The 27,834-nt window shown below is 41.7% G+C and overlaps 1 protein-coding gene across 1 annotated transcript; it reads right to left on the bottom strand.

The window, feature by feature from the left end:
* Positions 1-3,296: 3,296 nt before the first annotated feature.
* Positions 3,297-27,834, bottom strand: LOC136424366 (somatostatin receptor type 5-like). The gene is made up of 3 exons (XM_066412935.1): positions 27,650-27,834; positions 4,294-5,511; positions 3,297-3,913 (listed from the first exon to the last, which is right to left on the bottom strand). Exons 2-3 carry the CDS (start codon positions 5,298-5,300, stop codon positions 3,700-3,702), a joined length of 1,221 nt encoding a protein of 406 aa, XP_066269032.1. The 5' UTR covers positions 5,301-5,511; positions 27,650-27,834; the 3' UTR covers positions 3,297-3,699.

Raw genomic sequence — 27,834 nt, 5'->3', positions numbered from 1 at the left:
CAGAAGAACATCAAAATTGCACCATCAATCGTGCAAGGGAGTTTGCAGGAGCAAAATAGGACTGTAAAAGAGAAACATCTTTTTCTAATCCTTGGTAAATTGTTTTGGTAGCTCCGATGTCTCGGCTGATGCACGCATAACCCAAATATGAGCCCACAGGCCACAGACTTCCGGCCCGAGTATGCATTTGACGTAAACCGATGGTTACGGAACCGGCTCTACGTGATATGGTTGACGATAATTTCTCCAAGGGATAACCTATCCTGACCAGAATTGATAAATAGAAAGGTTCACATAAACCTTGTAATGCTAGCTTGTGAAAGCAGTAAAGAATAACAAACAATCTCCCGGGTTTTTCTAGACAAAAAATCTTAAGGGGACATTGTGCGAGGAATATTGTGCCCCCCTCAACAGTTTGGTGTTTAGAGGATTTAAAGCCAACTTGAAGCATTCTAAGCCTTCTTGAGGGGAAAATTACTGGCTATATGTGACCTAGCATCACCCCTGGTCAATCAGAATTTTTTCCTTGTCAGAGGATCTGCTCCCCAGGATATGGGGCACATGGTTATGGCACGAGGGTGCAGCGCCCTTGTTACCCTCTTTAGAAAAACCCTCATTTTCTGTAATAACATAGCATATTTAGCATTTTCATCAAAATAGGTGTATTTCTCATGGCCGTGGCTGGAATAAAAAGACAGTAAACAATTCCTTGTCGTAGATGGCGTGACGTTGATATCCGCCCACATTTCCGGTTCAATCCTGTACTTGGCGTAGGGCGACACGACACCGTGCGCTACTACTGCGCACATGCATACCTTATCTGAGCCTGGGAAAAAAGCCCGTGCTTCCTGTTACGCAACCGACTCTAGCAAAAACCTGCCAACCATAGCCTTTTTTGGTTGACTGCTGGCACGGGACACACAATTTCTGATCTGACATCTGAGTCATGACATTCAACACAGACGTCCCGTATTCCACACCCTGTTAGCAGAATAAGGCTACACTCCAGTAATGGCGAAGGCGCAGAAGACCGACTTTTGTTACCCTTGGTAGCTGTTAAGGGGCTTTTTTCTAGGATATGTTGATATTTTGGAGCTGGAGTCAAGGGTTTCTACCTTCTTATTGCGTTGAGAAATCAGACGTTCGTCCATGTTTGTGGTGTTTGTAGGCCGTAGAAGTTTGGTGTTTTTGTGTGATTATCAGGTAGAGAATGGGGTCAAAGGTCAATTTTTGTAAACATGGCCGGATTTGTACGGGTTGTGCCGATTAGAAAGTTGAAATTATGCTCTAGATTGACACTTTAGAGGTCAGACAACCCTGCCAATGCATGTTTTTTCATGGACTGAAACCCAGTTAGGTGACCTTTGACAGCCTCTCCCTTACATGATTACCATATGTATTAAGCCCCCCTCTCAGTGGACCCGCGGCACGCTGGCGGCGTTGCTGCGTTCTATATTGGGTTGTGTTACCCTTGACTTTATAATGGGAATATCATTCAAAACGCACAAGTGAACGAAAAGAAAACAAAACACAGCAAGCTTAATAGATTCGTTTTTTGTCGATGACATTCGTTGAGTACTTTGTCAATTCGATCGGCCGCAGCGACGCCGCCAACGTGCCGCTGGTCCAGTGAGAGGGGGGGGGGGGAAGATACCAGGTCTTGATTACTGTCTTGTGGCCATAAGGCTTTTAACAGTTGATGTACGAATGTGTAGTAAGCATTGTACTTCTTTGTCCAGTTTGATGTCTTTGTCCTTGTACAGAGTATGTCTGAATGATTACAAAATGATTTCAAAAATACCAGTGTCCTCAACGTGACGTTGTTTATTACATTTTTCTTAAGGGAGAAATAATTCCTGAAATAACCCTACTGAAAAAAAATCTGCATAAATACATTGTTGATTTTCTTTTTTTCTCTATTACAATTAGTAGATTTTGATATCTATATGCAAGGCTTTATCATATGACAAGTTACTACCGTTTTTCAAATAAACATTTACCACCAGCATCATATGGTCACTTCCACAGGAAACACATTTTAGCTACACAATATAGATAACCACAATACCTTCATGAAATTGTTTATGCATTTCAATATGCACTGGCAGAATATTATTTTACGTCAACGCACTACCCAAATGGTTAAGTAATATTTAACATTTATGATTAATACTATTCACTGTAATATATATGTACTACATGTACATGTACATGATCAACATTTACATCTTAACAGGAAAGTTAAAATGTGTTGGTAAACAACATCAATTATGAAGAAAGGAGTGGACTTGACAAAATCAACATTAAAAATATTTAGGACTTACCAAAAAGTGATCGACTTAACTTCATCAAACATGCTCACAGAATGGACCCGTCTACTGCTACTTCCTGTACGTGACGTCAGAGACACGTGGCTGCAACAGCAGTCACGGGTTCCAGATAACCTATGTCGCCCCCCGTCTCTGTCCAAGGTCGGCCAGTGTGCTCGGATATAGACCGATGGCGTTCACCAAAATATTTTTTGGGGTAGGTCCCGATTCATTCTAGTGTTGGTTTGGTAAATTTTAGTTCTTTGTTCATGACATCTACATCTAGTACTGTCTGAATAACAACGTTATCAACGACAAAATATTCACTTTTCCGAGGTATCTCATGTCAATATCCACAAACTATCACTATGCGTACTTATCATTTTTTTTGCAGTTAAAAGGCAAGGAGAACCAGAATCAACATTTTTAGCATATGCCTTGTTTTCTACCAGCACGGTCACCAAGCGGTGTCGGGTGCCTTCAGAAAAAAGGCTCATGATAAAAAGGTTACGATCTTCTCCACAAACCTCTGCTTGGAGAGTACCATACAGTACAAGACATGACTTCCTAATGCTTTTCCAAAGGTAAATGAAATTTTTAAGGACAACAATGTCCCACACGAACCGATTTTACCGTCCTTAACTAAGAATTCGTCTGAATCAACTGTAATTTCAAACACAAAACCCAAATGTTCGACTGATAAACTCCAGACCGCTGAGTCACGTGTTCTTTCTGCATAACGTGACGTCACAGAAGCGGTGGACTACTCATTCTTTGACAAAGACTGGAGATGATCAGTCGAAAATTTGGGAATATTTTTTTTTTGTATTGGAAATTACAGTTCAACCTTTATTCACCGTTGAATAACTCGATATTAAGCGTACCTGTCCATGGTGCCTTAAGGTTGGTTGCTGTCCACTGACTCAGCAGTTCAAAGGTCGTGTCATAGGTCACTACCTGTCATAGGTCACTACGAAACTGTTCAGTTTTGATATCTAAAAGCGTTACAATAAAGATAGAAACAGCACATCAAAACCAATGTACATTTTCCTAGCAGACCTTAACAACCCTATGGCCTATCATGTACTGCAATATTTCTGAATTTCAATCTCTTGGAGATGTCCTATGAAGAATTAGTGTAGATAGAATTAGTGTCCTATAGCAGACTAAAGAAGTCCATACTATTGCTGTACCAGCACTGTTGTGTATACTTAGTTCTGTATACTGCCAATCTGGAAAAACAAAGTCCGTGCCATTAAAGTAAAAGTTTTGGTCCCACTCTGACGATGTTCCGATTTTAACGTTTGTTTTGCAGTAAAGGAACATTGCTAAACCCTATTGCGGCATGGTGTCCGACCACGCGGTATCTGTATAACAATTAACCCAATGATTAGACTACAGTGTCCTCCACTTGAACATGGCCGCATATTTCTGCCTCTTTCTCCGACGTTGAGAGGCTGCGGTCTTCAGTCTTCTCCACGTGTGTCTCAACCTCCAAACAATAATGGTTTGGGGCGATGTCGTGCCGACGGCGATCGCCAGAGGGCGTTTCATTCTTGCATCTCATGACGACGGTATTTCTTGTCACCAGGCTTTGCCTATGTCTGGAAAAAGGTTCGAACAAGGCATGGAAAAGGCATCACAGATGGACGACATCAGATCGTTACCCATACTGCTCTGCGACCCTTCCATCCCACACAGACACAATCACACACACATACACACAGATACACACACAGACACACACACACACACAGACAAATAGACAATACTTTCGTCCCATCTGTTGAATAGAAGAAGGTTTTAAAACAAGACGTTTAAATAAGTAAAAGAAAGAATGAAAGTCAATTTTGATAATAATGACCTCAATGAAAAGCGGCCTGTAGGCCGATTTTCGCTTCTCATGAATAAACAAAGGTTCAAACAAATGATAAGTGCCTATCATTTGGCGCGTTAACTTTAACTGTCAATACAAAGTACTAACTTTGCTGGGAAGAATATTCCCATGAGCCTTCTCTGGAAGTGTTGCCCAAATATGGTGTAGAGATAAGGGTTGATGGCGCTGTTGGTGATCAGCAGCATTTCGAAGCCGATCTGGATTTCGGTCGGCGTTTCGAACCAATCAAATCGCTCGGCGAGGTACGCCACGTTCTTCGGCAACCAACAGATGACGAACACGACCACGATGGCGAACACCATCCTCGTCACCTTCTGCTGCGACCGCTGCGTTCTGTCCAGGCCGGCGCCCGCGTTCCGCACGTGCCACAGTATCCCGATGTGTGTTCCGCTAATCAGGATAATCGGGATCACAAACGACAAGACGAGGACACCGATCTCCGACAGGCGCTCCCAAAACCGCTCGTCCCCGAGGTAGGCCGGGAAATCGTAAAGGCACATGGGAGTTCCGCAATACGGGATGATGTCGGCCCAGATCACCCAGGGGAGGTCTATCACCGTGGCAACCACCCATAGCAACGTGCAGACGATCTTTGCAGTCCTGGTGGTTTTCCAGTCCAACGAGCGCAGAGGTCGCGAGACGCAAAAGTACCTATCCACGCTCATAGCCATAAGGATGAACACAGTGTTAAACATGTTCAATCCGGCTATGAGATAGTACACACGGCACAGAAAGTCGCCAAAGATCCATCTGTAACTCATTACATTGCGGGTTACCAGTACCGGCACCATTGACAGCATCAGCATGTCTGTTATTGCCATGTTCAGAACGTAGATTTCCGCAGTCGTTCGGGCTCGCACGTGTTTCCGAAGCACTATGATGATCAGCGCGTTCCCCACAATACCCGCCAGAGTTAACAGGCTGAAGACAACGTAGTAGGGCATCAGGTTATGTAGGACGAGTTTTTCACAAGCCGGCATTGTACAGTTTGTACTAGTGTTTGTCTGATTTGACAGGTTCTCGAGGAAATAATCAAACGTGTCATCTGTATTGTTGTCCCTCTCGGCCGAAGAATCGTAGTCGCAGCCTTCCATGTTTCTTCCCTTTCCACGTTCAAATCTCTTTATGCAAATTCAAACATGGATTAATTTTGTAGTAATATTTATCGTACAGCTATTGTGAGTTTAAAAAGGTTTTATCATGCCAGACACACACCGTTGTCTCGTTCCTAACGGTTGCATGATGGAAGTAGCTTGATAGGCGGCGCTTCGGAGCCTTGGATATTTTGAACGTCTTATGTTGAACCTGTAAAAAACAAAAGACACGGACTGAGGTAAGTCTAAAATATTCTTGCTCCCACGCATTTTGATACCAATCATTGCGTACATGTACAATCCTACGGAAAAAAAGACTAGGTACTTGTATCGAAGAAATACTTCACATAATACGCAATTGCCAAGGTCAGCAATTGTTGCACTATTTATTACTATCTTTACATTTGACTGAGTGAATATCAAGTATTAGTTTTTTTTCTATGACATGTTTCACTATTGGACAGTTAAACAGCTTTTTATTGCAACACAATTCCTTTTTATATAACCGATGCCTTTGTTATATATAAAAGCTCCATTTAGAAGACAAATTTAGGGTTAGGAATGGAAAAAGTAGCAGAAAATGATAGGCCATTGGATAGAGAACCTTCTACCAATCAGTGTTGAGTATGTTCATCAAAGTACAAAAACGGTCTCCTGTATTTGTTCTCAACAAAGAAAAATATTTTAGGCCACACCAATTTAATTTGTTGCTTCTTGGAATAGCCTGTTCTGTTTTTCCCATTTTGAAAAAAAAATGGCTCACTATTCCCATTCACAAATTTTAACTCCCAATTTTACTACATTGTATTTGTTCAGTTGTAAAACTCAATAGCCACCAAAATAGAGTATAAAGGCCTGAATATACCTAAAAAGTGTGGTAATATTGATCATAAGTTAGAATTTTTCATTTATTAAAACTATTTCTCAGTATTAATCCATATATTACATGGCAGAAGGTAATTTTGTTACTGAAATTATAGTACTAGATCAAAGAGAGGGGTGCATTGCATAAAATGAGACATACAAAGCTGAAATTTGAATAATCCTCTTATTCTTTATGTTATGTAAACCCTTATCTTCACCCCAGACTATTTGCAAAAATTTTCTTTTCTTTTTTCGCCCTGTCGCTCGAATTTTTTTTCTTTAAAAAATCCGAGAAGCAAAAAATTAAATTGGTGTGGCCTTAGCAAAACTCTTTTGATGCATCCCCTAATGTATAAGGGGATTACAAAGAACACCATCAACTTCACATACTGACTACGCTGGCTAACAGGGAGAAAAATTTGCTAGGGCAGCCAACCGGAGAGGGGGATGTTAACCTTACCGTTGATTGACTCTCCTGGCTAATTCTTTCTTTTTTTGCCGAATTCTAAGATCCGTACCCCCGTCGGAAGGCCTGGTGGAAGCTACGCTTAACCTAATGAGAGTTTTCAGGTTATATCGACCATCTTCACGATCACCAATTGCCCTACTTTCTTTGCTCTGGTGGGCATAATGACTTTGATTTACACAGTGAAAAATCAATGCGCGCTACAAATGTCGGTAATAGGAATGCGCCAACGCACTGTTAAGCACCCATTTCACTGGACCTGCGAAAAGTTGGCGACCTCGAGCTCGCTGCGGCCTAAATTGGATTTACGTTACCCTAGACTTTATAATGGGAAATCATGCAAAACGTAAAGTATTACTAAAAAGACAACAAAACACAGAAAGCGTAAAAAGATTCGTTTTTTTATCGGTGAACTTCGTTGAGCGCTCTGTCCAATCGCTCGGTCGCAGCGAGGTCGCCAGGGTGCCGCGGGTCCAGTGAGAGGGGGGCTTGAGTGAAGAATCAGTTGTATGCCCCAGTTACTGGTTCGTAAAATAGGCACTTTCAAGAAGAACATTTAAGGATTTAGGTCAAAATAAAACTGGAAGAATGAATGAACGATTGGAACTTAAAGCCGGTGTCAAAATTCATGCAAGCGTCGGCCGACTTTGAAGATCACCCGAAGCTCGCCACATTTCAAAATCGCCCGAGCGTCGACCGCATTTTCCAGTGAAAATCTCGAGCGACGTCCGTCGAACACTAAAAACTAAAAATTCCCCATGAGATGGTACTATCTCTTGGACATGGACGAAGTCGGTATCGACTAACCTGGTAAAAGGCCAATATTTGGATCAACTTTTATTTCTAAAAATCGCCAGAAGACTGTGTAATCGACAGGATGTCGGCCTTACTTCGGCCGAAAATGCACATTTGAAGCTCGCCAACACGTCGGCCGAGCTGAATTTCTTATTTGTGACGGAGGCTTAACGATCGAAGAGTATAAACCTAGTACGTCAACTACCATTTAATAGCAATACTACACGAATAGACTGCTCCTTAGAGATTACACACTAGAAGAGTGATGAAAGAATAGTTATACACTGAGAGATTATTAAAACGCCCATTCAGAATGCTTTAGCTATAAGTTAAATCGTCCAGCGGGAAAAAAACAAGAGTCGTGCTAGTGATGTTGACATGATAAAGAGACCACGACGAAACGCACTGGAGCAGGTGTGACCTCAATATCATGGGTCATTCACAAACGTCTTATTAACGACTCCTGGGTGTAATGATTCATACGAAGCTGAGTTTGATGAATGACGTGCAAGGTGGTGTAGCGAGCCGGAGTCCAACCTCTGCTTGGAGAGTAACTAATTGACTCAAGCTTGTATAACACAGGCTAACATTATGCAAAACGACAACTGATTTTATGGACTGTACCACACTACCTTCAAGATGGGGGTGTCGATTTTTAATTCTTCCACACCTAAAAATACTGCTACGGTGCCCAAAATCGTCGTATTTTATTGGGATCTCAATAACTAGCCAGATAACAAAATTCAAACAAATCCATCAAAAGATTTGTATTTGTATTGTATTTTGTATTTATTGACAATGAAAGACAAGCCATTACACTGGGTCAGCCTAGGCAGCTTTCGCTGGTAACGGCTGACCCACAAATACAGACGAACATACAGTAAGATCATTACACGATGTTTTTTGGTTTTTGAGTCATGCGATCACGCACACACAGACAAAAATCAGTACCCCTGCCAAAGGTCAGTGATCTCCTTCACGGAGGTAACTAGTTGAGTGAAGAAGCCTTCATCTTGGCAATACAAGCGGAAGTATTGCGCGCATCTATCTTATATAAACATCAATTTTTCGGTTCATTAGGAACACATGCAGGTCTGTACGTGGTCACAGGCAGGGTCCAGAGGTTTTCCAGTCGTGTACGTCCGGGATATTAAATAATTTCATACCGTATAATGTTCCTCTCGGGAAATAAGTCGTGCTCAATGTATAATGTGACACATCTGTGATAGGATTAATACTGATTGTGTTCTGTTTTCCATTTATCATGTTGATATTGTACTATATATAAAATAAAATAAAAACAGTGCACGTGCGTCCTCATGTCTTTAAATCTGAGATTATGCAAAATTGATCTTTCAGTTCGATACCGATATGTAACTGTATATAGCCTTGGGTGATATTTAGGTTTTGGATTTGGTAATTGGGTTTGGGTGTCCCTTTTTGTTTTGGAGTTATAGACATTTTCAACTCATGTTTACAACCTTACGTTAACAGAGACGGGCGCCATAATAAAATAAACTTTCTGCAAGTTATGATCCACAGCTCAACAATTCACGTGTTCTATATGCAAAACGTGACGTCACAGAAGCGGTGGATCACTCATTCCTTGACAAAGACGAGTTGGGCAGTCCAAAATTTGAGTAAGTCACATTTTTGTGTTGGAAATTTATTTATTTATTAAATTTTCAGACGGCTGAGTAGCCCATTCAATTTTGGCAAATTGATTTTGAATGGGGCCCACACTGCAACATTGTAAAATCATAAGAATAACAAAGAAAATAAACTTATGACAAAACTGAAAAATTAGTTACAGAGGATTGTTGAGACATAAGTGACACAATTGCAAGTAATCATAATCCAAAACATATGTTACATGAAAACATATAAGGAAAACAAATCCATATCACAGTTCAACTTTACTTCCGAATAATCTCTACCAACACAGATGAAATTTTGATATAACAAAGCAATCTGTGTAATGTTAGGGTCACATTTCCTTATCGGGGCCCGGCCGGGCTGTTTACGGAAACGAAAAATCAAAGTGTATGTCAATAAATTTGCACAAGCTATGTTCTTAAATAATTTTGGGTACGTTTTGTGTTTTTGTTGTCTTTTGTATCATACTTTTCGTTCCAAAATATTGCCCGGCCAGGCCCCGGATTGGAAATGTGACCCAAGCATAAGCAATGCTAATATTCTTCGACTTACAGGAGGGTAAATCAAACAAGATAAACATAACAAAAAGTATCAGGCAGAAGTCCTGGTTATATAAAGGTGTGCGCCTTACAAACCCAGATTGAGTGACTAATGCAACATTACAAGGGAAGACGTGAAGCATAGCATCTAATCAATCTATCAATAGCAAACTATACGGTCCGTTAAATGAATGGGAAACACACGTAAACTCACGCATCCAATTCGTCATGGTTATCTTCTTCGGGTCTTAGGGCTTGCCATTTCATGGTCCAGATAGGTAAGTTTGCCAACTCCAGAAAGCAAATTTCACTCTTCACTGATCACTCGCACCCAGAGGAGTGAAATGAGAAACCAAAGGTCACCCGTCGGGGCTTATTCGTGAGCGAAACTAGCTCATTACCAGGGTAACTAAGGTCTATGAGTGTGGCAAATATTATTAGACCAAGACCATAGCATGTCCAGAACCAAAGATACAAGTAAGCTCTGCTGCAATACCAAGGTCGGCGACCAGGAGGCCCAAAATTGACATTGACCTTTGCATCTACAACCCCTTCCAACACACCAAACATCATTGCAATCCGTCAAGAGGTGATATTGCAACGGATGCGCAAGCGCACAGGCAAACTGGCAGACATTTTCATGGAGGTGATAACGTCTTCTTTACACCTGGCAAACGAGAAAAGACACTTTTAAAGTTACTAGAATAATCAGAGACGACCGCAAATCTCGCATTGTCTAGACCAACATGCATGATTGCATTGGAATCATTTCCGATTCAAGAAACGGCTCAGACTGTTATCACCTAAACCTGCAGCTTATCCCTAGTGAAGACAAGAAGTGATATGCTACCACGGAATCCTCATTCATAAATCAAGCCTAAAGTATTATCTGGAAGAATTAGGTTGCATATGTTGAATCACCAATGCCAGATAAGTGGTTTGATAACGACAATATGCGCTGCAGTGATTTCACAAAACGGAAGTCGTGTCTACCGATTGCTGAAAACCATGATGGTATCTTCTACTTTTTATCTTCATCATAGTCTGCGAATATTAGAGAAAGTAATGGAAGCATAAAGCTATTTTGAACAATGTGAATTATGAGATGTACTAAAAAGGTGAAGGCCAAATGGACAGTAGGTTCAATGAATAGTTTCATCATGTTGGTAAGTCACTGAATAAAAAGACTCTTTTTACACAACCAAGAGATTTATTCCACCGACGTTTCGGTGACCATCTGTCACCTTCTTCAAGGCAATTCTGACTGGTTCATATAGCAATGCTGCACAGGTGTTGCTGCTTATACATATAAATGAGATGCGATCCCAAACGCAAAGTATTTACATATGTACAATATATATAATCACAGGGGATGACATAGGGTGGAGCCCAACTCTCTCCTTCCGTCTACGCCTTTTACCTCCCCAACCGAAGTTGGGTGCCCGTATTACACTTGGGTGAAGTCAGGAAAGTCGTGTAAAGTGCCTTTTCCAAGGACAGAATGTCTGAATCGAACCGGTGAACTCGACCTCTAACCTAGCCACTTGGCTATTCGACTCCACGCATTCTAAGAATCTGGCTCTCAGCGAGCGCTCAGTTGGCAATCTGGACCCTCAACTATCCTCCTATCTACCCTAGAGGAGATGTAAGCTAAGTGTGTTCGAAAATTGGTCTATTGAGGTTGCCTAGTGGAACGAAACGGCTTCAATTTCGCGCGGATTTGGTAACATGTAGACACGATTGCGGAAACCGTCCAGGAGACATATTGAAAGTTCTTATCTTCACTCTACAGGCGATGCCTCAAAGAACGTTTGAATGGCTTTATTGAAAACAAGATTAAGTTCTCAACGAGTTTTGAATAACTTGTATCCGGAGGTCACCAAGTCTGTATGACCTGGACTCACATCAGCAACATAAATGAAAACACTGTACAATACAGCCCCGGGTATTTCCTTCTATTAGCTTTATTTTTCCTCTTCCTTTTCATCGATCATGTTTTAGATATGAACGAAATGTGGCGCAGAATGACCCATTGCCAAGGCTATTATATAGCGGACGCGCGATTGGAAGACCGTGTGTTATGGGGAAAGGCACTTTACACGATGTTCCTGACTCTATCCAGGTGTAAAAATGGGTATTCGACTTCGGTTGGGGAGGTAAAAGGCAGTGGAAGGAGAGAGATGGGCTCCGCTTTCCAATACCGAGCCCAAGACACAGTGGATAACAACCCACTGTCCCTACGGTCTTGAAAAGGCTATTGAACTACCTGTTAGTATGTTTAAGATAACTTTCCGCAAGTCGTAAAACACCACAAGTATTTGTCAGAGGTAACTTCCATGTCATCGACCTTTGTAGGCTTGACGGGCTTTTATTACAGCTTAACGTATTATCCTCCGTAGCCCTCAGTGCCCATTAGTGTTACTTTGCACGTTTTGTGATTTAAGAACTAAGACTTTGTCTCTGCACACACAGAAACCAGCAGAGCCGCCCCTGGGCCAAACGGACGTGCTTCTGTGTCTAGCCTGTCGATTTGCGTGTCGTTGTGATGATGATAATGGCCCATGGACTCTCCTGCCAGTTCGACAGATGAGTAGGCATGCAAGTCATTTGCCAAGGTGAGTTCTCATGTGAGAATCAAGACCAATCTTTGACGCACATGAACGGCCACAGATGCTGCACGGGAAGGACCAGACAGGGCTGGAGCGCTGTTTCCTCCTCTCCTTCTTCTTCTGAATGTTAGCTGCTCTGTTGGCTTCAAAGGCCCTGGTTCCTAAAGCCTCCGTCACAAATAAGAAATTCAGCTCTGCCGACGTGTTTTGCATTTTCGGCCGAAGTACGGCCGACGTCCAGTCGATTACGCGGGCTTTGGCCAAATATTGGCCTTTTACAAGGTTAGTCGATTCTGACCATGTCCAAGAGATGTTTTTTTTTAGTTATAATGTTCGACGGACGTCACCCGAGATTTTCATTGGAAAATACGGTCGACGCTCGGGCGATTTTGAAATTCGGCGAGCTTCGGGTGATCTAAAACTTCGGCAGACGCTCGCATGAATTGTGACGCCGGCTTAACGCGCACTGTGTCTCTGTACAACTCCCGCAACTAGACGAGGCCTGCCCTAATTCGGCACGCTCCTCCTCGGTTCCTCATGACGGGAGAGTGCTTCGTCAATTAGCTGCCAAGTCATGGCCGTATCGACTGCCAGTGGTTTTCACACCCACGTTTAATGCACCCTGAGTTCCACACAAGATCAAGCACACTCTGTCTCTCATGCATCTTTAATTTCTGCCTTGACAAACGAACACGTATGAAGGTACTATAAGAATCATTGAACATCGGTAACAGGTTATCTGTGTGACATTGATAACACTCACGCATTTGTCACGCTGTTTGTAACCGTCTTTAAGCGGCTTTTCACTGCCTTAACTACACATAACAGTGAGCGACTCTCCGGCAATTTGAATAGGTTGTTTATAGTGCATTCCTAATAATCTGTCATATGATTCTTTATTTCAGTTTCTTTGAAGAGGATCTTCTTTCCTGTCAGCGGTGAATAATTCTCAAATCTTCCCTAATCTCCAAATATTTTGAAAGATACGCAACACTTTCATAACAATTTCTGAACATCGCCTTATCAGTTTTAATTAACTTTGTTAATTTCATAGCTCATAGCTTTTATATCTGTATAATTTGTTCTTCTTTCTTTGCATCAACGTATTGTTCTATGTTCTGGCGGTGTGATGAAAATTAATCAACGACTTGCATGAGTCGCCACCAAAAAAAAGTAAAAAATAAGTTCTAGAGACATAATTCCTGCAAATGTTAATGACCACGAGTACCCTCTCCGAATCACACACCCTTTGTCCCAGATTTATTTGTCCCATTCATGTTTAATCAAATTAATTACACTTACCCAAACCTACACATGATTGGTCTGACAAGAGCAATAAATCACACACGAAACCGTGCCGTCTGCAGTTGGGACATCCCAAAACGTAACTACAACTGGGAAATCATACAAGCGATATAGGCTAATTCGTTTAGCACAATGTTGTTACTTCTGAAAGGGAGCAACAAGAGGAAGTAATCAGGGAGGAAATGATTGATGTCGTGTCACGATTAATGTCCCCTGGGAGCTTCTGGCGTCTTTGATGTTCTGGTTCTGGTTCATAGTCAACAGCCCAATTGCGACGGTGCCCGTGTAGTCCCGGCCGGTGCACTGCCGGGACACACAACACACAACCAACCAACGGAAAATGTCACCCAGTTCACATACCTTGACAGCGTACGGTTAGCTCACGGCGTCTATCTATTACCGGGTCCCGCGTTGATTTTAAATCCGAGATGAAATGGTTCGGGGTCCCGGCCGTACCCAAAAATAGCCCTGTAGCCTCAGGGCGCCCCACGGAGCCACGTAGGGGTAGCGCCCGAAATTGCAAAAAAAAAGCCCGTCAACTACCCGTCGGGGCCCCCTTTTCTAATTGAGACCTACGCATTAGGAATATTACGCAAACGGACGGAGGAGGCAGAGCGTCTGGACTACGTGTGGGATGGCAGAAGCCTGCTCTTGAAGGTGTCCAGTGAGGGCCTGTCTACAATGTTGGCGGAGAGGTTGTTCCACTCTATCTGAGATTGACCTGGCGTACGCAAGGGACATATCAGCACACAGCCTGTGAAACCCCCCCCCCCATTGATTAACCCTTTAGATTTAATCTGACGGAACCATATTGCCTATTTTAGCTCATGCCACAGCATATCTCTTGTGGCTTAGCTACGCTTTTATTCTTAAGGCTGTATAAGACAGCCTCTCCTCAAAGTGTGCAACTTTTAAGTAGGTTATATATATGTAGTTGACTTTGGGAGGTTTTACAGAGTTTGAAAGCCTCATTCAACAAAAGACCGGTGCAATGGCCAAGTGAGTACAGTGTTCGTCTTGCACACGGTAGGTCGTGAGTGTGATCCCCAGACGGGTCATACCAAAGACTTAAAAATGGTACATACTGCTTTCTCTTTTTAGCACTAATTTGAGAAAGACTGAAAGTTGTACACACATTACTACCGGAGGACTATCCCCTTGCTGTAGCGACTGCACATAGTTGTGTGGCCCAAGGGCTATTGGAACGGAGATGGTCGCCGCTCTTTCCACCATCTGGTTTGGGAAATACTTTAACTGACTTCAACTGAAAAATAAAACTCAAAGCAAACTTTTCCCCAGACAGCGCTCGTCTGTCCGTCGCCAATCAAGGACAAAGTCTCACGTAACAATCGCCGGTCAATTTTGTCCTCGAGTTGAGAGACTATTTTCATCTACATCTACATCGCTGGTACCCCCCAAATAGCCATTTTAACGAAACTCAAAGCAAAACTTTCCAAAGGCAGCGTTTGTATGTTATGCCTCAATCTTGGACAAACGTTTGCCTGCTGGCAACAACCGTTAGTCAATTTCGCTCTCCTTGAAGAGACGTCTATTGATGCTGCACAACGATTGCTTGCGAGAGTCATGGGAGCACAAGGTTTTAAGTGAGCCACAACTTAGGTCGTGAGCTTAGAGGTTCATCATGTGTAGGAGAAAACTCAAGATGATCTCGTCTTTGATTAGATACTTCCCCCCAGGCACCATAAACTAGTCTTAGGAATCGTCTGCCTGTACAAGAGTATGCATTTATCTCATTTCATTCTTTGGTACTTGCCTATTAAGACGAATAAAATGTTGCTGTCAATTCAATGAAAAGTATCGCGCCAACTCTTTCTCATACAATGAACATGGCTAGAATCAAATGTGCTTACAAATAACGGGCCTACTGATAATAAGAAACATCGGCCTGTTTAAGGCTTGAAATTCTTCCCATTTTTCAGTACTTAAGTAATGCCAATGAAAAAAAAATGTCACTGTTAGTTTAAAACATCGCGTCAACTCTTTTTCATATAACGAACCTGGCCCGAATGTCCTCTCAACCCACAAACCATCAAAACGAAAGTCGCCAATATGTCAAACTTTGCTATTATTGTACTCCGTCTATGTAATATTGTAAGAAAAGGGCGTAAGAAATGGACATTATCTTGATCATAACGACTGTGTACATGACGGGAGTATATTCACGCCGTTTACTCGGTAAAGCCCTCGTCACAAATAAGAAATTCAGCTCGGCCGACGTGTTGGAGAGCTTCAGATGTGCATTTTCGGCCGAAGTACGGCCAACGTCTTGTCGATTACGCGGGCTTCGGGCGATTTTCAGAAATCGAAGTTGATCCAAATATTGGTCTTTTACCAGGTTAGTCGATTGTGACTTTATCCATGTCCAAGAGATGGTACCATCTCATGGGGGATTTTTCAGTTTTAAGTGTTTGACGGACGCGCCACCCGAGATTTTCATTGGAAAGCACGGTCGACGCTCGGGCGATTTTGACATTCGGCGAGCTACGGGCGATCTACAAATTCGGCCGACGCTCGCATGAATTATGACGCCGATTTAAAGCAGGCAGCAACTTGAGGCGTAGTGTCTAACATGCGTGATATCGACGTCAAGAGCGATTTAATTTCCAGCCGGCGTAGACAGGGCGATATGGCAAAACCTGTCACACTCAATGGATCATTGCAAAACTAACAAATCATTTCGTTTCGCACATGAGATGAATATTGCGCGTGGTCTGTGAGCCTTTCGTTTCTGAGCGTGCTTTGAATTTATTGAATCACAGATGAACATGGGATTTTTTTTACCTGAGCCAGAAGGTTGTGTTTTCGGTGCCGTGTGTGCTTGAGTGACTGTGTATATATATGTGTGTTTGTTTGTATGTTTGTTTGTTTGTATGTATGTAAACGAGAAGCAGTGGATGGAGGTTCATGACAGTAGGTGTTGGGGAGACGACGGCCAAGTGTTCGATAAATGGCCCCCTAGTGGCGTTCTACGGTACTGCAAAGGGACTTCAATGTTTCAGATCTCACCCTCTAGAAGTGCTATGGTTGTTAGCTTTTGAGTGGTGGGTAGCTGTGAGTCAATTTTACTGTCATTGCGTAGTTTCCATGTCATTATTCTCCATTCATGTCATAGATGCCTGAAGGTAGCGTTTTTGCATTAGAGAGATTTTTAAAAAAAGCTTGTAGGCAGCTCATAGATCAGGTACGTGATAAAAGTGAATGAACATGAATGTGAAGGCCGTGTTATTCATCTGTATGTATGAGTCTAGTGAGCTCTGTCGTCTGTATGTATGAGTCTGATGTGCTCCTACATTCGTCTGTATGTATGTATGAGTGAGATCATTTGTCTGTATGTATGAGTTTGGTGAGCCTTTCGTCTGTATGCATGAGTTTGATGTGTTTTTAATCGAAATGTGAACCCATCTTCTATGTTTTCTGACTCTGGTGATGGTTTATGACAAGCTTTCTTCACTCACTGCCACAATTCTCATCCTGGAACCAACCAAGAGACGCATTGAGCATTAGATTGACTCTATTTTCAGCACTCTGCCGTACAAAAGGTGATAAAAATGCAATTTGGAGCATATTGTGGGCACGGATTTTTTACAAACAGTCCTGAAAGCAGACCTACCTAATATATAACATTTAATGTGCATGGTATTAAAATGGATAGCGGATAGTTTCCAAACTTTGCCTCAACTTTTCATACATCACATCCTCGGCTTTTCAATCACTGAGAAATTAAAAGTGATCAATCAGTACCACGCACGCCGTTATCTTAGCCTGAGGACGTCACAGTATTATCTACTACTAATGTATCATGCTTACCGAAGTCGGCCGTCAGTGATCATTATTCCTGGGTATACAAAAGACCGTGGATCCCCGCTGCATTGAAATGATTGATTCTAAAGAGCGTGCCTTTAAATTCCCATCCATCAAACGTCATGAAATGAGTTTTAGGACATGTTGTCTCCCAGAATGTAATGAAAATGATCTCGATGATACTTAGAGTAAAGCTGAGTTAATGAAAGTCAATTAGTCATGCTGTGTACAGCATTGCACGTTCAGCCTACTCATCAAATACGTTGATGAAGGTTAGACATCCAGGTAGTAAGATACGCCAAAAATAGTTACTCAAGCAACTGGATAAACGTTTCAGACAGCACCTGCTATCTTTCGTCAGTGACTAACGATAGGACTGGGAAAGCAGGTTCAATACCAAAACTCTGAATAGATATATTAATGAGGTTAAGACAATTTAGGATGTACAACACGAAAGGGGGTCTACGCGTTGAAGGGTGAATGCACTGCCCACCACCCCCCACCCCTGGACGAACAACATTTAGTTACTGTACTAAACAGGAGCTAATTGAACTATTAGCATAAAAACTTGTCTTGAATTAATCTTCTTTTGAAGACTACGTCAAGACATCATGAATTGTCTTAACCTAATTAACATTTCTATTCAGAGTTTCGGTATAAAACCTGGTGTTCTCAGTCCTATCGTTAGTCACTGACGAAAGACAGTGGATACTGTCTGAAACGTCTGACTATTTCAAAATTTTATCCAGTTGCTTGAGTAACTATTTTTTCGCGTACTCATCCAATAGATTATCATACGTTTGTGGCTTTGGTCTTGAGATTGTGGCTTGAATATGTCCTGTTAGTTTTCTCTGTGCTGTATAGTATGCCAGTCACTGTCATTGCTGTTCGGTATAATAGTAATGGTGAAATCCACTAAGAGGTATTCTCAACGGAGACCGTCATCCGGATATTTCTCAACACTGGTGTTAATGACACTTATACTCGAAGGTGTAGTATTCTTAGAACCCATTAACGTTGTGTGTTTTTTTTTCTTCAAATCGTCTGATAGTAATTTTTACTGACACCATGTGACGCTTTAGTTACCGTGCGTAGTCAGAGGAGGACTGATATACTTCCCAGCATTCTTTGCAATACACATTGCACAATACACATCCCAGATAACCGACAGTGACTGAACGAATATAGCTATAGACTTATCATTTGCCGTTGGCAGTGCAGCAACTGGTGCAATTCGATAAATACATCTTGTTATCTTGAATTTTCCAAAGAAAAATATATTGAGTCACTGAACCTGGGTACTTTTTCGTGCATTTTCGTTTTTAAGATTGACAGAAAAAGGGCTGCAACACTCTTTTATGGTTCCGTGAAATTCCAAAGTACAGTATAAGTCATTCCATGCATTTATTCCGTTGGTGAGGCAGCTCAAATGAGGTAGATAATGCTCTGTGCCACAGAGGTCAAGAAAACACACGTGGTGAATTCATCATGAAGCGTGAAACGATGCACGGGGGATGCAGAGGTAATGTTTCTTCAGGTAATGGGCGGAAATAAAAAACCCCGAAGAGTACCGGAGGCGGTATGTCCCGCAATGTGGTACTCGTCCGTCAATCTAGGCACGGATTTGTGATTGATTAAGTTTAATGAAGACCGTTATTGCATATTTTTGCCGAACTGGGCTAAGTACAGCTTGTCACAACAAAGCAAAACATGGTGAACAGATGCGGTTAACAGATACAAAATAAAACTAATTATCATAAGATAAATTCAACTTCTCCTCGATCGCTTGTCAGTTATTGTAGAGATAAAGAAACAGATATGTCTCTCGATTGAAGGTTTGTCTGACTAGTTTCAGTAGGAAAATGAACTTTTCTACAGTACTTGAGTGCATGCATGAAGTAGGTTTTGTACAAGACTATACAGTTCATTTCTCTCTTTGTTATACAACCTACATTCTGTTGCAAAATGGCATTCGTCCTCTATTCTATTCAAATTACAATATTTACATTATCTTTGTTCCAGAGGGTTCCTTAAAGCAAACCCAGCTATGCAGTAGTTCATGTGTGTGATCTTTGAACTGGGTAATGGATAGTTTTCAAACTATAAGAAGTTATACCTTGATAATAAGACATCCGTCAAAAAACAGTCACCCAAGCAACTGGATACAATTTGGGAACAGTCAGACGTTTCAGACAGCATCTTTCGTCAGTCTTTTGGCGGGAAGTGTACCATCCGGGACCGCTTGGTTCTGGGCCGAACACCCTGCAGGTACGCCACACAACCACACATAGACTGTTGCTAATCTCCAAGCAGATCTCTACGGTTCCAAAATCGTACAAGCTAGCCAGAGAAGCTCCAGTCAGCCAGAGAAGTTGCCAGGCACAGGATTGCAAAAAAATTATTTCTGCCAGTTGGATACGGTCTTTGCAACCGTTGGGTCTGCTTGGAGACTAGACTGTTGCGTCTCGTCGGACTGCGTGTCGCCACTATGATCGGTGACTACCAATTTGCTCCCACGCAATAAGTTTTGGTTGATTGACGAATGCTCTCCATGGCTGGTTACTTGTCTATTGAGGCACGTTATTTCAAGTTTTAGAGTGAATATCTGGGCGCGTACATCAAACATTATTTGAAATAAATAGCGATAGGCATGCAGTATGTGTGATCAGAGCCGACATTTATTGACATAGTGACCCTGCGATTGAATGGAGCTGCCCTAGGTGTCAAGTCTTGTATCAGGAAAAATGAGAGTCAACACTAAGTGAACTAGAAGTAACGGGACCAAGTATCTCATTAAAGGACACGAGAACTACACTTGACTATCTTTGATGCATCAGATACGCCAGTTATTCAATCCCATATGCACGATTATATCATAAAATTCAAATTCACGTGTGTTGGACATTACAGTTAAAGCAGAAGTATAATGTCTAGGTTGCCAACCCTAGGTTTGTAACAAAATTTTGTCTGATCGAAATCAAATTTTGAAACATGTTCTGGGCAAATTCATCCATGTTTAGTCACTGAATTAAGTCTCCTCTTTCCGTCATTTAATGTCATTAAGCTCCAGGGAGATGGAATGAGGGGACGAATGAATTTCCTATGAAGTCTTAAAACATCTGCATGGAAAGAGTTATCATCCCACAGCCTCTCGATGCGTTTTTAGAAATGAATGTTAAACTTGATCTACATCCATTATCCATCTTACTGCTGGCGTCACCAGCTGCCTCCGCGCCGCGTGCCTGCGAAGCTGGTGTGTTACGCCTAATGGCAGTTGTACCGGCCATATAGATACAGATACAGATACCACCAGATACGTACACATGATGGGAAACGTCTGCATGCAAGCACTTTCAGATTTGTCTCTCTTTCTGCCCTTGTCATTATGACCCAGGCTCCCACTTTACAAGTGGGAAAATTGTGTTTGAAAATAGCTTTAGACTTAATTGTCATTATGGTTTAGGGAAGAGGGGAAATGAAGATTGAAGGCCAAAGGTCACGATTACAGGCAAGCGCAAAGGGGCCATTTTTATGTCAGATGGCCTTGTATAGCCTTGTTGAAAGTAACTGCAGGAGGCCTTTCTATTGGAAATGTTGGCGTTTTTTAGCTGGAATTGACAGGTAAGGGTTATGGCTATTTCGTTTAGTTAGAAAAACAGGGTTTTATCCATGTTTGGAGCGTCCGGTACACTTTGAAATAGGTGCAGTTTGCATTTCTTGTGTAGGGAGGTCAAAGGTCATCTTGGCTTGTTAGGATGCGATTTCACCGCTTTGCGCCGGTGGGAATCGACTGAAAATCAGTAGATAGAAACTTTAAAGGTCAGACTACGCTGCGAATGTGAGTTTTTCATGATATAAACTTCAAGTAAGTGACTTTTGACAGCCTTTTTCTTACATATTTTCTATATAAGGTCTAGGGGCCTGTCAATGCTGGGATTCTCCCTGGAGTTTCCATGTAGAAAAATACTTTTGCATAACGTATGATTAATAAAGCACTGAAGCATAATACCACAGTATTTCATGCATCATTACTTCAGGGTAAAAGGAACATGCTTTTTTGTCTTACTGTAGTCATTCCCCTTATCGTCACATCAGAATGTGATTCTTTTGATTAACGTATGACGTCTTAGTAGTGCGGGTAGAATCTCAAGAGCATTTTGGAAAACGACCACGTCACTGTCACTTTGCATGCGTGTTTCATAGGTTGGTTTCCTCATTAGTTTCGGCTCTTGAAGTCCGAGACGTTTTAAAAAGCACCCTTAGGATCCTGATGAAAAGAAGAAGAAACTGTTTGAGGATCTCGGAAGGAAGCCGTCTGACTTTGATAGTCTCATTCATCATGCTGGTACTGTGTAACGAGGGAAGATTAGTCCCAGCAGAGACCGTCATTATTGAATGTCCACTGTTACTCCTTGATGGATCGTTAGAAAGGCGCGCCTGTTGCAAGCTCAATCTCAGGAAGAAGATTTAAAGTACACCCAGTGGTCTTCGTCAACTGTAGCAATATGATACAAATACACACGTTGGCACTTGCGGTGATTTAGGGAGATTGACGAAAAGGACATAAATAGGCCTTTCTCAAGTGTGGCAATAGAAAGACACGCACACTGGGAAATGTGATTCAAGGAACACAAAACGAGCAACTTATAATCAAGACAAGGATCTTAAGAAGATCAATCTTTGAAAGAATATTTTAACCAGGCGGTCTTTCTCAAGTGTGGCATGGCAATGGGCACACACGTCCATGGGCAAAGGTGATTTAGCGAACACAAAACGACCAACCCGAGACACGGATTTTAAGAAGATCACCTTTGATATAGGAAAGAAGATTTAAACTAGACCCAACGGTTCTTGTCATTTTCTCAGGTTTGACAATGAGCACGTACGCAAGGGTAATCTAAGGGGCAGAAAACGGGCATCAAGACAAAGATCTTAAAAATATTATCTTCAGCAACGGAAAGAAGACTGAACCCATCGATCTTTCCCAACTCTAGCAGTATGTACAGACGATGTAAGGAGCAAGAAATGAACAACCCAAGACGAAAATCTCAAGCGTCAAATGATGATCCACTGTGTTCTGCAGCTCAGGTAGTTGTGGAAACAACCTCTGGCTGCATTCAGTCTTTCTTCATTTCTTTTCACTGTGTCTTTTTTGCTGCAAGCTGCCGTAGCTCTTTGAGTTTCTTTGCAGTTTTCAAGTTTCCCATTACTTTGTTTTTGAGGTCTGTTCTCAGGACACATAGTAGGTTTGTGCAATTTGTTCCTTTCCTGGCCTTGTATTTGTTGCACCCCACTGTCTTCGGGCATAAGGAGGATGTGCCGAAACATGTACCACCAAGCGTCAGAATAACACTTTAAGAAGCACCAAAAGAATAGCATAACTTGCTGCCTAAGACAAATATCTGCAGGATTGTTTTTGTCTTTGACAGCTGTAATTCTTATTGAGGTGATGTTTGAAATCAACTCCTTGTTAGAGTGCATTATATCATTTTGTTGATTGATAAAAGAAATTATGAAAATAACATCTTTAGGAGATTAGCATTAGCGTACAAGAAGCAGCAGCGTTAATGGAAGGCTGAAGTTGCCCCTGACACTAGTCATCCACCACATTCACTGGCAGTTGTTTGGCCAGGCATTCTTTCGTCAACGTGACACCTATAGCTAGCCTGGTAGGCAACATATATATCCACAGGGCATGAAGCCTAATAGCTAAGCATCTTTGAATGTAGCTCAATGAGCAGCATTGCGCTGCCTGCGACTACGTAGTGTCAACCAGACACTCTCATGGGAAAAGGGTCACAATATTAAAAGCATATTAATGGATGTCGTAAGCTAATAATGCGTGCTCAGATGTTGCGGAGATCATCGCACCTATGGTTTCACACATAGGATACATACCGACTGCTGACTACCAAATAGAGCACATGATGCCCGAGGACTTCTTCTGCCAGTAACGTTGCCTTAACGCCTTAAGATATGTCTCTGATCTGACAGGTGTTCATGCCAGATGACGAACCACCTCTTGTTAAGCATACTGTATCTCTTTGATGTGTGTGAAGTATGAAGACTATAAAGGATTCCGTGAAGCTAAGACTATAAATGAGTCCGTCCAAGAGGTCGTCCAAACCTGGTTATCTATCACGTCAACACGGGTGTCTAAGACAGTAATCCGGAAGGTGTCGTTCCACGACAACATATCTCTCCACAGGGTGTGAAACATAAGCATCTTTTAATGCAGGTCAATGAGCAGAATTGCGCTGCCTGGTACCAGACACTCTCATGGGACAAGGGTCACAATGTAAAAGCATTCGACGGATGTCGTATAAGCTAAATGTGTTTCAGATGTTGCAGGGATAATCTCACCTACTCTCCAAGCAGAGAAATGGGTCCAGCTAGTTTTTGAGGTGTTTTAGGCGTTTTTGTTGGACTTCCAATTTTGAAAAGAAGATGAAAAACGGGGCAAAATAGAAAGCCCGACAAAACCGCCTAAAAACACGTCAAAAAAACAGACGGGCCCATTCCTCTGCCTGGAGAGTGCGTCTCACCTATGGTTTCATACAAAAGTTACAAACGGGCCGCTGACTACCCAATTGAGCACATAATACCCGAGGGCATACTCAGCCATTAATATTACCTTTACACGAACCCTCAGACTGTGAAATATGTCTGTGATCTGACAGGTGTTACAACTTCATCCTGCCAGACGATGGACCACCGCCGGCTGAACATATCGCACTCCTTTGATGCACGCTAAGTATAAAGCCTGTAAATTATTCTGTACCAAGAGGGCATCCAAAGCTGGTTATCTATCACGTCAACACGGGTGTCTAAGACAGTAATCCGGCGCCGAATGAGGTAACACCTTTCTTTGATCACACTGCGAAACCTTTGAAGAGGAAGCCTTCTGTAAATCTATGGAGCCAGTAAGACTATAGGACCTTCTGCAACACCGAATATCAAACTTAAGACGAGGGGTCTTTGACCTAAAATTTTCTACACCAAAAGAGAGATATAGTTCGACCAATATCTGGAACTTTTGAAAAAGGGCACAAGAATAATCTTGATTAATGATTATTCAAACAATCAGAATCTTATAGGACCTTCTGCAACACTGAATAACAAACCTAAGACGAGGGGTCTTTGACCTAAAGTTTTCTACACCAAAAGAGAGATATAGTCAGACCAACATCTACAAGTTTTGAAAAAGGGCATAAGATTTATCTTGATTACTGATTATTCAAACCATCAGAATCTTACAGAATCAACATACCAAAAGAGATGAAAATGTTAATTGTAAGCTTACGAAGACTAACATCACAGTAACGTGGCTAGCTCTAGAAATAATGTATTTAAGAGCATGGCTTCGCTGACAATGATCCATTAAATAAGTGGCCCTTACATCAAAGCAACAGCCGCTTTGACTGTAATGGCCGGAATGGTTCAATGATGTTATTGATCTCAAGCTGCAGCCCGAATCGTCCAACTTTGCTTCTTTGCATTAAGCTTACGCTGTTGCGGTTTCAAAAGCGTATCAGATACATCTCCAGAATAAAGGCTCTTTTTTATATATATTCATCAACAGCAGCATCGGTCGGCTGCATCGCAACCTGATATCGTTTTGGTGAAAAGGCATAATAAGTAGATAATGAAAACCAGCGTTGGGTTTTTAGATGATATACCATAGCCATGGTATATCAAGGCTTATAACTCCTGGGGCAAGGATACGTGCAGCATTTCAAAGAATGGTAATAATATGTAAGGAGAATACCTCTCACCAAATGTCAATTCTGTATTGAGAACAAGAACGAGTACTTCAATCTTAGTTAGGTGTGACAGACCGTTCAGTGAAATATAACCAGCTGCTTACGCGCCGCGTACCTGCGAAGCTAGTGTGTTACGCCAAAGGGGGGCTTCACCGGCTAAACAGATACAGATACAGACTAGAATCACACCGAGTAGAATGTGTTTGAATGAAAAAATTCCATTGATATCGCATAGCAAGAATCTAGCGTAAAGCGCACCGGTTCATTGATTACCTATTCAGTACAGGAGACGAGCCTATTAAAAGAATGAAGACTATTGGAGGCAAGGGAGTGTGAAGGCACGGGGAACAGTAGGTCTAGTCCCAAGGGAGGGGCGCTCGAGCTTACCTGTTCATAGTTAGTTCGGGTTTGAAGGCGGGTCACTTTCATTATATCGTCCCGAATTGGAGCAGAGAAACTCACTGGCGGACTGATGCATATCCATGGCTTTAGATTAGTTAGCATTAAATCTATACATTATTGTTTCAGTGGCTATTTGTAATTATTACAGCTATATCTATTATTACAGCTCAGTTAAATCGTTATTAATAATTATTACAGCTTAGTTTTCAACTGACATTCACATTTAGGGCGCAGATGTTCGAGAAAGTCTTTAAAATTTCATAGTAAGCCTGGAAATGTACGGCTTTTGTAACCTTATGGGCAAGGGGTTGTAGAATAAAGCACGCTCTGTACAGGCCACTACAGTGCATTCTTATGATTGATGGCGAAACACTACTAAGCTGACATATTTGTGGCACTTTAGAAATTGGGGATACATTTTTGGACATGGTTGTCGAACAGTAAAATCAGGGTCGCGATGTACGTTTATGACCGGCTTATAACACATGAAATTCATACATTGGCAAGTGACCCGTACAAGAACGTAGCTAACTTGCTGAGGTCGATATTGGCAAACAGCCTCACGGATGTGTTTTAAACGTAGTATATACGGATAGAAGACATACTGTATAAAATATAGGCTATTTATCTGTAATAAAACAGCTGAAGGTAAGATCTCAAAGACATTCTTGATATTTCCAAATATTGGTCCGAGAGAAATAAAACCAGAATGAAAAACTAAAAGGACACCAAACTGTCCATGATCCAGCATCATCTCTCGTTTATTAAAACTAAAAATGTGAGGCCCTTTCTAACTTTTCTGAAAGCTAACGTTATAACTAACATGACAGACCGGACCTACCTGTGCAGTCGTCTCTCTCCCAGTTCTTCCACCAGCGAGAGTGAAGAAACCTGATTGAAATGAGCTTCTAGTTTCGCTGGAGCGGGACCCAGGTGATACCAATTTTTACTCGCAATTAATTCAAGACTGACTCATTCTACAATCACGGTAAGATTTGGCGTCTAACCTCCGGTAATATTTCATCTTAGATGACGTCCCAAAAAGGGTCGTACTCCAGAAGGATAATAAGGGGTAATTCACACTGATGAATAGTATAGCTGAGGACACATCAAATAAAAGGGGAGATAACCTAAAGTCACCCAGGTGCCGAGAAATTCTACGCCTTGTTTATATCTAATCCCGAACAACTGAAAGAAAAGTAACAAGTCTAGAACTACAAATTGTCTTAACTTCATGGCTTAAGTAAGGGGCATCGTATTAATGGAATGTACAATTTAGGACACATCAAATTAAAGAGACAGAGACCTAAAGTAGGTCAGGTGCCGACACATTCTATGGCTTGTTAAATCGAAAAGGAAACAATTGCCAGAAAAGTAACGAGTCTAGTGATACGGGTTATTTTGTACTCCAGAGGTTAGATAAGGGACAATCCGTACTAATGAAATGTATAATTGAGGGCATACTACATAAAAGAGAAGAAGATCCGAAGGTGACAAGGCGCCGACAAATTTCAAAGCCTAATACATGTACATACCTTATTATATTATCAATTGGAACGACTTTAAAAAAAGTAACGAGTCTATCCTGCAAATTATATTAACTTTATGGCTTAAGTTAGGGGCATCATATTAATGGGATGTGCAATTAAGGACACATCAAATTAAAGGGACAAAGAGCAAAAGTCGGTCAGGTGCCGATACATTCTATGGCTTGCTAAATCTAATAAACACAATTGCCTGAAAAGTAACGAGTCTAATGCTTAAGGTTATTTGTGCTTCAGAGGTTTGACAAGGGAAAATCCGTATTATATAAAATGCATGATTGAGGGCACACTTGATAAAAGAGAAGAAGACCTAAAGGCGACAAGGTGCCGACAAATATTAAGCCCTATACATATCTAATTTCAACATCAATTGGAACAACTTAAAAAAAGTAACGAGTCTAGTCCTGCAAATTATCTATACGTCATGGGTTAAGTAGAGAAAATCAATATTGATAGAATGTATAATTGGGGACACATCGAATAAAAAGAAAGATCACATGAAGTCGAATAGGTGCCGACAAATTTCACGTCTTGCTAAATCTCATTAAAATGACTGCAAGAAAAGTAAGGGGTCTAGTACTCACCGAGACAAAAGTGCCGGCCGATCTTTCAAACACCTGTTTTCAACAGCAGTTGGAGCAAGACTCGGTGCTGGCGCTTGCCTGGTGACGGGCGCAGTCTGACCGTCTGACCGCCCTTCACTGGCACGGCAATTCCCTCTCAATTTCGTTCTGCACTGATCCACGAACCAAAGGCTGCGACTCTCCAA

The sequence above is a fragment of the Branchiostoma lanceolatum genome, chromosome 18 (assembly GCF_035083965.1).
Source record: "Branchiostoma lanceolatum isolate klBraLanc5 chromosome 18, klBraLanc5.hap2, whole genome shotgun sequence".
NCBI classification, from domain to species: Eukaryota; Metazoa; Chordata; class Leptocardii; order Amphioxiformes; family Branchiostomatidae; genus Branchiostoma; species Branchiostoma lanceolatum.
This window is presented reverse-complemented; position numbering and strand designations above follow the sequence as displayed.

What these genes read in the sequence shown, in the direction of transcription:
- LOC136424366 (XM_066412935.1), bottom strand. Translation starts at nt 5,300, where the DNA reads ATGGAAGGCTGCGACTACGATTCTTCGGCCGAGAGGGACAACAATACA. An exon ending in GGAATATTCTTCCCAGCAAA is followed by an intron (nt 3,914 to 4,293) that starts GTTAGTACTTTG and finishes ACCTTTTTCCAG; the next exon opens with ACATAGGCAAAGCCTGGTGA.